Source organism: Eptesicus fuscus, chromosome 6, assembly GCF_027574615.1.
Source record: "Eptesicus fuscus isolate TK198812 chromosome 6, DD_ASM_mEF_20220401, whole genome shotgun sequence".
In the NCBI taxonomy this organism is placed as follows: Eukaryota; Metazoa; Chordata; class Mammalia; order Chiroptera; family Vespertilionidae; genus Eptesicus; species Eptesicus fuscus.
This window is the reverse complement of record NC_072478.1, coordinates 48,107,171-48,121,921: the sequence shown is the minus strand read 5'-3', so window position 1 is coordinate 48,121,921 and position 14,751 is coordinate 48,107,171. Positions and strand designations below refer to the sequence as shown.

General features: G+C 42.2%; 3 protein-coding genes across 3 annotated transcripts in view; all 3 read left to right on the top strand.

Moving 5' to 3' along the window:
* TMEM192 (transmembrane protein 192) overlaps nt 1–13,171 on the top strand; it is a 57,870-nt gene extending 44,699 nt beyond the window's left edge. Inside the window, exon 7 of the transcript XR_008556350.1 lies at nt 13,150–13,171. The gene's annotated coding sequence lies outside the window, so the exon portion shown is untranslated. The remainder of the gene's footprint in view (nt 1–13,149) is intronic.
* On the top strand, nt 2,203–3,671 carry LOC103290677 (tripartite motif-containing protein 75-like). The gene is made up of 2 exons (XM_054717666.1): nt 2,203–2,600; nt 2,658–3,671. The coding sequence occupies exons 1-2, from the start codon at nt 2,241–2,243 to the stop codon at nt 3,669–3,671; spliced, it is 1,374 nt and encodes a 457-aa protein (XP_054573641.1). The 5' UTR covers nt 2,203–2,240.
* LOC103290688 (tripartite motif-containing protein 60-like) lies at nt 12,847–14,450 on the top strand. Its single transcript, XM_054717667.1, is given in 3 exon segments — nt 12,847–13,149; nt 13,393–13,672; nt 13,675–14,450. Coding segments are annotated over 3 exon segments (1,359 nt in total).
* Nucleotides 14,451–14,751: the final 301 nt, after the last annotated feature.

The window sequence follows — 14,751 nt, the reverse complement described above, 5'->3', positions numbered from 1 at the left end:
CAGGCCAGGGGTGCAGAAACTTGGCTTCCTCCATCACCAGGGGCAACCCTAGCCTCTTGCTCTCTCCAGCTCCGTGGCTGCCGCCATTTTTGTTGGGATTTATTTATCTTCTATAGTTGAAACTTTGTAGCCTTTAGTGGAGGCCTGGGCCTGCCAGCATGTGTGGAAAGCTTGGCTTCCTCCATCGCCAGGGAAACCCAAGCCTCCCTTCTGGTCGCTCTGTGGCCACAGCCATCTTGGTTGGGGTTAATTTACATATTTGCTCCTGATTGGCTGGTGGGCATGGCTTGTATATGGGGAGTGATGGTTAATTTGCATATCACTCTTTTATTAGATAGGATTGATTTTTTACAGAGCAGAAGAGAGAGGAATAGAGAGTTAGAAACATCGATGAGAGAGAAACATAGATCAGCTGCCTCCTGCACACCTCCTGTTGGGGATGTGCCCACAGCCAAGGTACATGCCCCTGACCAGAATTGAACCTGGGACCTTTCAGTCCACAGGCCGACACTCTATCCACTGAGCCAAACCAGTTAGGGCTAGTTCTCCTAAATTCTTGCCATTTTTATTAAACAAATCCAAAGATATCACAGGATTACACTCATAAATTTTTTTATTATATATTTCTAAAAGAGACTTTACTTACAAACTTCTAATGCCATTCATTATCTCAACCTAACATAATCATCATTAATTTTTGTTTACCTACAGATATCCAACCTCCAACTTAAATTTTGGCTAAGTATTTCAAGCTGAAAGGAAATTAAGTTTATACATTGTACTTGGTTATTATGATCTTTACATGTACTTTAATTTCTGTAGTTTTCCTTCATAGGTTTTTTTATTTTCTTTTTACATTTGTGTCTAAAAACATGGTCGACTTTTCAGTAGTTTATCAATCTGGATTTCACTAATTACTCAGTATATTAATAAAGGTTTACCAGAGAAACAGAGCCAATAGTATGAATCTAGAAAGACATTTATTAAAAAGTATTGCCTCACAAGGCTGTGGAGCCTGAGATGTCCTATGATCTGTATTCTTCAAACAGGAGACCCAGGAAAGACAGTGGTGTAGTTGGAAGACCTGAGGGTCTGAGAACAGATTGTACCGATTCCAGTGGGGGGTATACAGGACTGAAAACTAGGAGCACCCAGAATAGGAGGTAGATGTGCTAGGCTAGCTTATTTAGTCCAGCAGAGAGTGAATTCAGACTTTCCTCAGTTTTTGGTCTCTGTAGGCCCTCAGTGGGTTGGATGATGCCCACTGACATTGGGGAGGGCTATCTGCTTAGCTCATACATGGATTCAAATACTAATCTCTCCCAGAAATCTCCTCCCATCACACCCAGAACAAGTTTTTCACCTGCTATGTGCATCTTCTGTGGCCCAATCAAGTTTAACATGATTATCCTTCACTGGTTTCTCCATCCCTCATATTTCCTATAAATAGGTGTTTTGGAACTCTGTAGAGATTTAGGTTCATTTTTCTGTCAAAACTTCTTCGCAAATAGTGTTATGTAGTCCCCTCAACAATTCTATGATATGTGTTTTGTCACTCTTTTTTTTAAATCTATTTTTATTGATTTCAGAGAGGAAGGGAGAGAGAAGGAGATAGAAACATCAATGATGAGAGAGAATCATTGATCGGCTGCCTCTGCATGCCCCACACAGGGGATCCAGCCCACAACCTGGGCATATGCCCTGACCGGGAATAGAACCCTGATCTCCTGGTTCATAGGTCGATGCTCAACCACTGAGCCATACCAGCGAGGGCATCTTTTTCTGATAGTTGAGGCCAATGATAAATTTCCCTAGAACAGTTAATTCATTTAGAGTTGCAAAATAGATGACAGTCTTCATTGCTAACTCCTTCTTAAATATTGTTTTGGTAAATAATTTGGTTTACCAGAGATACTTTTTTATATAGGAATGTAAGGATTAATTGCTGATTGAACTGTTCTTTAAATGGCAATATTGTTCTGTCCACAGAAACCACATATGACTTAGATTGTGCTGAGTTATTGACCACAAGGACTCCACAGCCCATGTTCATTTGGGGGAAAAGGCATTAAATACAGGCAAGAGTGGCAGGAAGTCTAGGCATTGCCTGAAAAGTAGGACTCTTTTTGGACTCTCCTACTGCATTGCACACAGAGCAGACTTCACCTTCTCACTTTCCTCACTCCTGGAGGATCACACTGCTGAAGAGAGTGTCTTGGGTCAGATAACTTTACTGCACAATGGAGTCTGCAGCCTCCCTGGCTGAGCTCCAGGCAGAGGCCAACTGCCCCATCTGCCTGGATTACCTGAGAGACCCAGTGACCATTGAATGTGGGCACACCTTCTGTCACTCCTGCATCCACCAGCGCTGGGAAGATCTACCGGGCACCTTTCCCTGTCCTGTCTGCCTCCATCATTGCCCTGACAGGAAGTTGAAGAGGAACACCCTATTATGTCAGATGATTGAAATTATTAAGCAGATCCCCACCTCAGGGAGCCAGAGGAAATTACAGGAAGAAAAACCCCTGTGTGGGAAGCACAATGAAGTTGTAACACTTTTTTGTGACAAGGCCCAAGAGATGTTGTGTCCTCTTTGCAGGGCCCAGGAGATGTGTCCTCATTGCAGGGCCCAGGAGATGTTGTGTCCTCATTGCAAGGTCCCCTTAGAGCACCAGGATCAGTCCCTGATACCCATTGAGGAAGCTGCTGCTAGTTACAGAAGAAAGCTCAAAAGATATATTGGGGCGCTGATGGTGGAGGTTGAAGATGCTGAAACGGAATATGAAAAACAAATTGCAAAAGAATTTGAAGTGCAGAAAAAGGTGGAAAGTTGGAGGAAAGAATTGCAGTATGAATGTAAAGAACTGAAGTGTTCCTTACAAATAGAGCACGATGTATTTAATGCTGGTTTACTTATAGAAGAGAAGGATGTTGAAGAAAAACTAACTGAAAACAGAAGACAAATTTCAAACCATATGTTCATGCTAAACAGTCTTTTAAGTGAAATAGCAGAGAAGTATTTGCAGGCAGATGTGGATTTACTTACAGGTATTGAAGATATCCACAATAGGTATGAAAAGCTAGAGACCCCAGCAGTCTTTTCATATAAATTGAAGAAGGAGAGTTGCAATCTTCCCCCTCATTATTTGGGTCTATATAAAATGATCAGCACATTTCAGGTAGATTTGACACTGGATCCTGAAACTGCCCATCCAAGTCTCGTTATCTCAAGAGATAGAAAAAGTGTTACATACAGGACACCAGATGGTCTTCCTAATTTCCAGGCACTTACTTCTTACCCAGCTGTCCTGAGTTGTGAAGGATTTGATGCTGGCAGGCATTTTTGGCAGGTAGAAGTAAGAGGCACAGGTGAATGGTCCTTAGGTGTGTGTAAAGAATCTTGCCTCATAAATAGTCTGATATCACCATCCCCAAGCAATAGCTGCAGGCACATTGATCTTTGTGCTAGTATATGTGGAACATGCCCTAGAGGACATATCATGCGGGTTGGTATTTTTCTGGACTATGAGTTGGGAGATGTTTCATTTTATAATTTGAATAATGGGTCATACTTGTATGGGTTCACTGGTAAGTTTAGGGAAAAACTTATGCCTTATTTCTCTACTGCACCTTCATCAAAATCTCTTACGTTTATTATCAGAGATGAATGATGAACAACTTGGAGGAAATTTTGTATGTGGTTATTTTCTTCCCTTGTTATTGAAAGGAATGCTTGTATAAAGATTCTGATTCCAGTTTTGATGTTTCTTGAAAGTATTTAGTATTCACCCTTCTCTTCTCCCTTTACCTCATGCCTGGGCAAACTAATGAGAAAGCCTTTGGTGCAGGTGGGAAGTTGCAGTGAAGCAAGCTCCTGTAGTGCCAGTGTGTTCTCACCAACAGCACCCAGTAACCACCATAAACAACAAACGAGTCCCTTTTCCCTGTGCTCTCATTTTGGGACCTCCTCTGAGACCCACTTTACTCTCCCCCAAAACCTCATCATGTGAGTAATAAACTTTTCCATACTCTTCTGGTATGTGGTGAGTCATCATCAGTCTGAATAGTTGAAACCAATTTTGGATGGCTTCCACCCTGACCATGAAATCTGGTCACCACCATTGGCACTGTGAGCAGGATTTTACAGATATGCAGCACCCCCACCATGCTTCCTCCTCTGGCTTTGTGTTGTAACACACTCTGGTTCCCTAGGCAGAGGTGTCCTTTCAGCTTTGTTCTGCATTTGCTGAGTTCTATGGAGGCTGTGTTATAGATTTAATTGACCTAAGTCAGAAGTTTCTATAAGAAACATATTCTACTTACTTTTTATTATTTTCCATATAATTTTTTGGGGAATTCTTGTTGTCTTGCTTTTGTCTCCTGTTTTATAAACGTTTTATGTACAGGGATGAGCAAAACCAGGTTGACGGTAGTGTTACAAATAATACAGTAATTAATTTAAAAATATCAGAATAAACTTTTGTGTACTAACTGTAAACATACTTTTGTTTAAATATCCTCACCTGATGATATATTTATTGATAAATATAGAGAGGAATGGAGAGAGAGAGAGAGACATTGATGTGAGAGAGAAACAGCCATCGGTTGCTTCCCATAGGCGCCACAACCAGGGATTGAACATGAAACCTATGTGCCATGACTGGGAATTGAACCTGCATCATTTTGGTGTATGAGACACCATTTCAATAAACTGAGCCACCTGGCCAGGGCTATAAACCTACCTTTGAACATCCTGTGTGACCTGTGTTACATGGAAACCCCTGGTTGGGCTTGGGCTGCCGGTCGCTGTGTCCAATAATGGAGGCAGGGTTGAATCATCATATTAGGTGTTTATTGAGAAGGCTAGACAGCCAAGAAGACAAGTTGCTTACAAGCATCAAATCCTGCCTTTCAGCAAGATTCAGGGGGACAGGATTATAAAGGGGGAGGGGCTGGAGTGAGGAATACAGCTACATGCTGGCCTGGGGTCTGCAGACATCAGCTATTGTAATTAGTCATCAGGCCAGGAGATGATGTTGATGAGATGAAGTTTTGACTCCTGGTGGGTTGGCTTGACCATGCTGGTGGGTTCTGCTTGCTGGGTTCACAGCTGAGTCACCTCCCCAATCCCTTCATACAGGCCTTGAAAAGGAAACTTTAAGAAAAACTTAACCCCTATTCATATGTAAGAAATTTAATCCCCTATTTACATAAGTATATGTGTTCTAAGAATTAAAATAATAAGGTTATTTTTCAGATTGATTCAGGTGCTCGATCTATGAAGTTATAGGTTCCCCCTGTCACCTGCAAATGTCATATACTCATTTTTTACATTATGTGAAATTGCCAGCCTTTTAGAACATGCTTCTGTTTGGATGCCTGTATGTGTATTGTTTAAAATGCTTGAAAATAAAGCTTTACTTTGCATATCTCTGTACTATTTGTCTCTCCATAACTTGAAAAGATGCTCAGCAAAGTTTTCATTGAGGTACAAGGGACCACTTCACTGACCAGAGTAGCCATGTTATGCTGTGGTAATCTCAGTTGCTTAGCAAGACAACCTAGTACTTATTCTTGTAAAGTGCAATATGGGTTGGCAGGGCGCTGCTCCATTTCCCACTCAGGAATCAAATGCCCTCAGTCATGTGTTGTCACAGCACTGGGTCAGAACAGCTAGAGAAAGAGGGAGCATTAAGGGCCACACTGAACCTTGAAGGCCAACACCAGAAAGAGACACACACTTTTCTCCTTTTCCATTTTTATTTTTTTAAAATATATTTTATTGATTTTTTACAGAGAGGAAGAGAGAGGGATAGAGAGTTAGAAACATCGATGAGAGAGAAACATCCATCAGCTGCCTCTTGCACACCCCCTACTGGGGATGTGCCCTCAACCAAGGTACATGCCCTTGACCGGAATCAAACCTGGGGTCCTTGAGTCCCCAGGCCAACGCTCTATCCACTGAGCCAAACCGGTTTCGGCTCCATTTTTTAAAAATTATTTCAAGGTCCTACTTATCTGCAGACCGTGAAGAAGAATGCATGTATTGTGAGGTGAAAAGCTAATATTTGCCACAGTTCCTGAATCCAATTAGACATTAGTGAAATGTACATTAAAGATTAGTCCTAAAATGAAACATCTTTCATTATAACTTATAAATAGATTAACATATACATTTACAATAGTTTCACTTAATCCTATAGCAGTTGTTTAATAATTTCCCCCAATAAAGAAGATATTTCTTTTAACTAAAGAAAGCCTTGAAACATTCTGTATTTGGTAGAAATATAAAACACTACTAATTTGAAATTTGTTGATTTATTAGAAAATGAATCCTTGAGACTAATGTGTAAATATAATGAGATAAAAAACATAAATGGAGAGACTTCTGTGGATAAGTAACCTAGAAGATACCTTTTTTAAAAATTTTATTTTAGCCCTAGCCAGATTGGCTCAGTGGATAGATCATTGGCCTGAGGACTGAAAGGTCCCGGGTTTGATTCCAGTCGAGAGCGTGGATTTCAGATGCAGATCCCCTGGCCCTGTTCAGGGCTTGTGTGGGAGGCAACCAATTGATGATGTATCTCTCTCACATCGATGTTTCTCACTCTGTCACTCCCCTCCCTCCCACTCTCTGAAAATCAATGGAAGCCCTAGCCGGTTTGGCTCAGCGGATAGAGCGTCAACATGCGGACTGAAGGGTCCCAGGTTCGATTCTGGTCAAGGGCATGTACCTTGGTTTCGGGCACATTCCCAGTAGGGAGTGTGCAAGAGGCAGCTGAATCGGTATTTCTCTCTCATCGATGTTTCTGGCTCTCTATTCCTCTCCTTTCCTCTCTGTAAAAAATCAATAAAATATATTTTAAAACAATAAAATAAAAATCAATGAAAAAATATTCTCAGATGAGGATTTACAAAAAGAAAAAAAAATTAATATATTTTTATTGATTTCAGAGAGGAAGAGAGAGGGAGAGAAAGATAGAAATATCAATGATGAGAGAGAATCATTGATTGCCTCTATTGGGGATGGAGTCCACAACCAGGGCATGTGCCCTTGACTGGAATCAAACCCAGGACCCTTCAGCCAGCAAGCCAACACTCTATCCACAGAGCCAAACCATCTTGGGCAGGAACTACCTTTTTTTAAAAAAATAATTCTTAGGATCATTTTGTTAAAAAATATGTTTTTATTGTTTTTAGAAAGAAAGGGACAGGGGGAGAGAGAAAGAGAAACATTAATTGGTTGCCTCCCATACATGCCCTGGCCTGGAATTGAAACTGCAACCTGGGCAGGTGCCCTGACAAGGAATCAAACTGGCCACCTTTCAGGCCATGGGGCAACACTCAGCCACCTGAGCCACCGTGACCAGGGCCCTAGTAGTTACTCAAATGACGGGTATGACATTGTGAAAACCAGTGGTGGCATTAGGTATGTTTATAGCACAAACTCGGAAAGGCAATTCACATGTAACAATATTTCAACCAGCAGAAAATTCAGTTGCTATGGTTACTTAACCCAAGTACATCACTGGTTTAAATTTCAGTTAAACATGGTTTGTGAACTATAATTCTTTTTTAAAAAAATATATTTTATTGATTTTTTTACAGAGAGGAAGGGAGAGGGATAGAGAGCTAGAAACATCGATGAGAGAGAAACATCAACAAGCTGCCTCCTACACACCCCCTACCGGGGATGTGCCCGCAACCAATGTACATGCCCTTGACTGGAATCAAACCTGGGACCTTTCAGTCCACAGACCGATGCTCTATACACGGAGCCAAACCGGTTTCGGCGTGAACTGTAATTCTTAAAGTAGGAATAATATGGACCCCAGAGGATGTAGTCTCCACCCCCAGAGGATTACTCTCCTCAGCAGTTCATCACTTACCAAGTCTGCCTTCTGCACAAAGGTACCACACAACTAAGCTATGTTTTCTGTCACTATACAACAATCACCTTTTCTTCAGTGTCATACAACATATTCCTCGTTTTCCTCTGAATTGTCACCAAAGGATGTTTTACATTCATTTTTCTACTGACATTTTCCGGAAAATGTATGTCTTCTCCAGGGCTAATTTATCTTATTTGTAAAAGCCTCACTGTTGGGCTGGTAAATCCTATTTCTGTGTGTAGTAAGGCTTAGAAGACAGAAATACTTAGTGGGGAGGGATAGAATCCCAATGGAATTGTTCCTTTAGGATAGGAAATTTCAAAAATTTATGTCCCGGTCTCTTCTTGACACTGTAACAAAAAGCAGCCTTATACCTGAGCTTACAACTCGATTGAAACAGGTTTTAGTAATTTCATTAGTCATCTTACAGCTAAGTCCCTTGAATACTATTTCTATATTATTTATGTCTCTTGCTTAAAGACTTTCTTCTTGGCAATAGAATTGAAACGAGTCAACTGTTTCTGCACTAGTTTTTTTGCTTCATAGGAATCACTCTTTTATAGATTGGTAGCATATAATAAATATTTGAATTTTTGTTAAAATATATTTTATTGATTTCAGAGAGGAAGGGAAGGGAGAGATAGATAAAAACATCAAGGAGGAGAGAGAATCATGGAAAGGCTGCCTCCTGCATGCCCCCATCGAGATCAAATCAGAAACCCAGGCATGTGCCGTCACCCGGAAATGTACTTCGACCTCCAGGTTCATAGGTCCATGCTCAGTGACTGAGGCACGCCAACTCAGCAAATGTTTAATTTTTAAAGAATGAAGATGGTGTCAACCTAATTGAAAATAAATTTTAAAAAAGAAACTCGGTAAATTTTTGGCAGTCAATGTAAAAACCAAATTCCATAATAAGCAATATGACCCAAATTAATTGATAAAGAATTTTAGAGCTCAAAGAAGCCTCTCAATGAAGGTAGCAATTAGGCTGGGACTTGAAGGAAGAATGCCAGTGCAAGGGGTAAACAGTGTATAAGGGGCAAGGGGCTGCCACGGACCAACCTGCCTGTGCAAAGTGCTGTGGCAGAGGGTGCCATGCCCTGAGTGTGGGGAGAGAGGGCAGGACTGCAGAGTGCTGGGATGACGGGGTGAAACTGGTGGGCTTCTCACATTCCAAGGTGAGAAAAGAAATGGGCCTCCCTTAGCCTTCAGGTGTCTACTTCTTAATGAGCAAAGATGGGATTAAAGGGTGCTGAGAAGGTGAGCCGGGAATCCCAAAAGTCCAGATAAGATCCTGAAAATGAACAGCTTCAAGCCTCTGCTGAGCTGATTATCTCAAGAAGATCCACCCCCTCCCATCAACCAGCAACTCTGAACAGCTGCTAAGCCACCTTACCCTCCTCCAGGGCAGAGTCACCAGTCTGAGGAAAGTCCTCATAGCTCCACCCTCCTAGCAGTGTATATAAATGCCAGGGTCACAGCACTAACTTCACAACTGGTACAAGAGGCATCCCAGACCATTCCTGGAGACTCAGTCCACAGACTGGCCCACAGAAAGCTGGCACCAGGTGAGCTGGGGATCCTGGGGATGTGCTCAAAGGAAGTGTGAGTCTGTGAGAGCCTTGGGTTCCTATGCTGCTGCTCTAGCAGGACGTGGACCTTAATTGGCAAGCCAATCCTAGCTTGGATTCAGGTAAATATAAGACACAGGCCTTTATTATTGTGGGAGTTTTTAGAGCCGGAAGTAAATCCTGTAAGTACTTGGTAAAACACAGTTACTGTGACCCCCATCTGATATAAGAGGTGACTAATATGGGTGTGTGATAAAGTGCTCAGAGGTGCTGGTCAGAAGCCTCTGTGGAACCGCTTTCCGGAATGTCAGGTGTGTCTAATGATCAATTCTTATTTTTTAAAACCAGAGGTTCCAAGAGGTTTACCTAAATTGAAGTATGCTGACACCAACCTGACAGGGAAGCTGAGTGTTATTTTCCTGTTTCATTTGTCTCTGAAAGAATAGGTGATCAAAAACCCATCCCTAGGACACAGGAATTCAGTTCAGACCTGAAATTCAGCCCACGTAACCTACAAGCAGATGGAACTCTAATGCCAGCCTTGGTGTGTCCTTAATCTCAATTTATCTCCATAGAAGAGATTTGTTGGGTAGGAAGGAAGTGAGAGCAGGGAAGAAGATTATTAATTTGAAGTGGAGGAAAAAGGGGACTAGTTTGAAACAACTGTGAGGAAGGAAGGAGATGGAACGGATCTGAGAACTCTGAGATGAGGTAACATGGATGAAGCTTAAGAAAAGGAGTAGGAGAAAAAATTTTGGCTAGAAGAGAGCAGAGAAACACTGAAATATAATTCAGAAGGCCAATTTAAAAAATTAAGTTACAGAATAGTCTAGGTAATCAGAATTGGAGAGAAAATACTATGAACTCATGCATGAAGAAACTATATGCTATAACTAATCTTTTTACCTATAGTTGTACCAACCTTTCCCCATTTCTGTGCAGGTCATACCTATGATTGTACTTTCTAAATTTTTATTATATATTTCTAAAAGTGACTCTTAATTTACATAGCTCTATGTTAAAATATTTTTTAAATTACTTTGCTTAAAAATTTTTTTATAGGGATAGGAAGGCGTAAAGACAGAGTAAGAGAGAAAGGGAGACACACACACGGGGGCGGGGGAGAGAGAGAGAGAGAGAGAGAGAGAGAGAGAGAGAGAGAGAGTAAGAGGAAGTTACATTGATCTGTTGTTCCATTCAGTCATGCTTTCATTGTTTGCTACTTCTAAGCGCCCTGACCTGGGATCTAACCTCATCATATTGGGACCAAGGGAGCTACCGAGCAGGGCAATTTATATACTTCTAATGCCATTCAATATATCAATGGCACATAATTATCAGTCAAGGTTTTTTTTCTAATCCTCAAATATCCAACTTCCAATTGAATTATGATCAAACTAGCTTTCCCGTTGCAGGAAAATTCCTGCAATGGGATTTCCTGCTGCACTCTACCCCGCCTCCGTTCCTCCCTTGCCGCCCGCCTCGCCTTCTCCTCCAGCCCGCCCGAGTTTCCCTTCACCCCAGGCCCCGCCTCCGCCCCACCCTTGCCGCCCGCCTCTCCTTCTCCTCCAGCCCGCCCGCGTTTCCCTTCGCCTACGGCCCTGACTTCGCTCCTCCCTTCTCCTCCCCCCGCCGCCCTGGCTTGCTTGCTTCTTCGAAGCTTTACTCCCCTTCTGCAGCTCTTGGCTTCTTTGGACACTGTCTTGATATGCAAATTAGCTGCCATCTTTGTTGGGGCAATTTGCATACTCGTCCTGATTGGTTGGTGGGCATGGCTTGGCTGGTGGGCGTGGCTTAGGTGTAGCGAAGGTGCGGTCAATTTGCATATTTGTCTATTATTAGATTAGATATTCCAAAATGAAATGGGATTAGATTTATACATAAATGAGTAGTGTGGCTTTGAAATCTGTTTTAATTTCTACAACCTCCTTCCCTGTGTTTTTAAAAAATATTTTTTTATTGATTTCAGAGACGAAGGGAAAGGAAGAGAGTGATAGAAATATCAATGATGAGAAAAAATCATAAATCGTCTGCCTTCTGCACGCCCCACACTGGGGATGGAGCATGTGCCCTGACTGAGAATTGAATTGCAACCTCCTGTTGTTGTTTTTTTTCTCTTTTTACAACCTCCTGTTTCATAACTGGATGCTCAACCACTGAGCCACACCAGCTGGGCTCTTCCTATGTTTTTGTTTTCTCTCTTTATATTTGTGTTGAAGCAATATGATAAAATTTTCAAGCGTCTATTATAGTTCGGAATTTACTGGTTACTTAGTGTATTATTCAAGGTTTACCAGAGAAACAGAACCAGTAATATGAATCTAAAAAGACATTTATTAAAAAGCAGTGGCTCAATTAAAAAAAAAAAAAAAAAAGCAGTGGCCCACAAGGTTTTGGGGCCTGAGATGTCCCATGGTCTGCCGTCTGCCAGCAGGAGACCCAGGAAAGACTGGTGTAGATGGAAGGCCTGAGAGTCTGAGAGCAGATGGTACAGATTCCAGTGGGATCTGAGGGGTTGAGAACCAGCAGCACCCAGGACAGGGGGTGGGGGTGCTGGCTTATTCAGTCCAGCAGAGAGTGAATTTAGCCTTGCCCAGTTTTTGTTCTCTTCAGGCCCTCAGTGGAGTGGATGATCCCACTGACATTGGGCTGAACCATCTGCTTTGCTCATCCACTCATTAAAATACTAAGGTCTCCCAGAAATCTCCTCACAGTCACACCAGAACTAGTGTTTACCTGGCTATCCAGTGGACCAATCAAGTTGACATGTTAGAATTGAAACATGTGAAGGTAATTCTTCACATGTTTCTCCACTCCTCATATTTTCTGTAAATAAGTGGTTTGGAACATGTTTGATGAGATTTAGGTTCATTTTTCTGGAAAAACTTCTTCACAAATAATGTTGTCATCCCTTCAACAGTTCTCTGATATCTGTTTGTCACTCTTTCTGTGATAGTTGATAATGATAATTTTCCCTAAATCAATTAATTCCTTTAGAGTTGCAAAATAGATCTTAGTTTTCATTGCAAACATCTCCTTAGATATTGTCATGATAAATGATTTTGTTTACCTGATGTTAAAGATGGTTGAACTGTCCTTTAAATGGCAATATCATTTGTCCACAGAAACCACATATGACTTGGATTGAGCTTGGTTTTTGACCTGGAGCACTCTACATCCCTTGTGCAATGTGGTGTTAAATACAGGAGAGGGCGGAAAGAAGACTGGAGTCAGCTGGTGGCTGGAACTCTTCTTGGAAACTCCTAGTGCCTTCCACAGAGAGGGAGGCCTGAGCAGACCTCAGCTTCTCACTTTTCCTCCCTCCTGGAGGATCACACTGACTGAACAGACGGTCTTGGGACAGACAACCTCACTGCACAATGTCCTTTGCAGCTGCCCTGGCCAAGCTCCAAGCAGAGGCCAGCTGCCCCATCTGCCCGGACCACCTGAGAGACCCAGTGACCACTGAGTGTGGGCACAACTTTTGTCACTCCTGCATCCATCAGCGCTGGGAAGGTCTACAGGGCACCTTTCCCTGTCCTGTCTGCCTCCACCACTGCCCTGACAGGAGCTTGAAGAGGAACACCCAATTATGTCGCATGACTGAGATTGTTCAGCAGATCCCCACCATGAGGGGAAAGAGGAAAAGGCAAGAGGAACCCCTGTGTAAGAAGCACCGTGAGGCCGAAACCGGTTTGGCTCAGTGGGTAGAGCGTTGGCCTGGGGACTGAAAGGTCCCAGGTTCGATTCCGGTCAAGGGCATGTACCTTGGTTGCGGGCACATCCCCAGTAGGGGGTGTGCAAGAGGCAGCTGATTGATGTTTCTCTATCATCGATGTTTCTGACTCTCTATCCCTCTCTCTTCCTCTCTGTAATAAAATCAATAAAATATATTAAAAAAAAAAAAAAAAAAGAAGCACCGTGAGGTTCTGGCCCTGTTCTGTGAGAAGGACCTGGAGCTGCTGTGTGCCCAGTGCAGGGTCTCCTCTGATCACAGGGATCACCCCCTGATGCCCATTGAGGAAGCTGCAGCTAGTCACAGGGGGGTGCTCAAAAGGTACATTGAGTTCCTGACTAATCACCTTGAAGATACTAAAATGGAATGTGAAAACCAAGTTGCAAAAACTTTCAAAGTAAAGAGAAAGATGGATAAGTTCAGGGAGGAATTATATTATGAATGTAAAGAACTTAAGTATTCCTTTGAAATAGGGATAATGTTAATATCAGTCTACTTATAGAAGAGAAGGATATTGAAGAAAAACTACCTGAAAATGGAAGACAAATTTCATACCACATGTTCAGGCTAAACACTCTGTTAAGTGAAATAAAAGAGAAGTGTTTGCAGACAGACCAGGATTTACTCATAGGTATTGAAAAGATCCCCAACAGGCATGGAAACCTAGAGAACCCAGCAGTCTTTTCATGTGAATTAAAGAAGGAGAACTGCTCTCTCTCCCCCCCACATTATTTGGGCCTGCATAAAATGATTTGCACGTTTCAGGTATATTTGACACTGGATCCTGAAACTGCCCATCCAAGTCTCATTATCTCAAGACATAGAAAAAATGTGATCTATAGGACATCAGTTGGTCTTCGTAATCCCCAGGCACTTACTGCTTCCCCAGCTGTCCTGAGTTCTGAGGGATTTGATGCTGGAAGGCATTTTTGGGAGGTAAACATAGGAGGCACAGGTGACTGTTTCATATGTGTCTGTAAGGAATCTTTCCTCAGAAATAGTCACATATCACCATCCCCAAGCAATGGCTGCTGGCGATATCAGCAGTGGACTGGTATATTCAGCCTTTTCCCCAGAGGACAACGTAAGATTGGCATGTTTCTGGACTATGAGTTGGGAGAGGTTTCATTTTATAATTTGAATAAGAGGTCATACATATATGGATTCACAAATGCATTTTCAGAAAAACTTATGCCTTATTTCTCCATTGCATCTTCTTCAGAATCTCTTACAATCAGTATCATATGAGTGAAGTGATGAACAATTTTGGGGAAATTTTCTATTGCTTATTCTCTTCCATTTTTACTGAAACAAATACTTATAATCAAGATCATGATTCCTGTTTTGATATTTGAATGTTGAAAGGTTTAAGGACTCTCCATTCTCTCCCCCCTGACCTTACACCTGGGAAACTGACGAGAAAGCCCAGGTGCTCCATCCTTGGGTGCAGGTGGGAAGTTCCAATCAAGCAAGTTTCCATCCGTGTGGGCAGGCTCCCACCAATAGCACCCAGCAACCAACATGAACACCACAAGCTAGTCCCTTTTCC

Excerpts from the sequence above, each read along its gene's own strand:
- LOC103290677 (XM_054717666.1), top strand. The coding sequence starts at position 2,241 with ATGGAGTCTGCAGCCTCCCTGGCTGAGCTCCAGGCAGAGGCCAACTGC. Across the intron at positions 2,601-2,657 it reads TGTTGTGTCCTCTTTGCAGG|GTCCCCTTAGAGCACCAGGA; the intron begins GCCCAGGAGATG and ends CCTCATTGCAAG.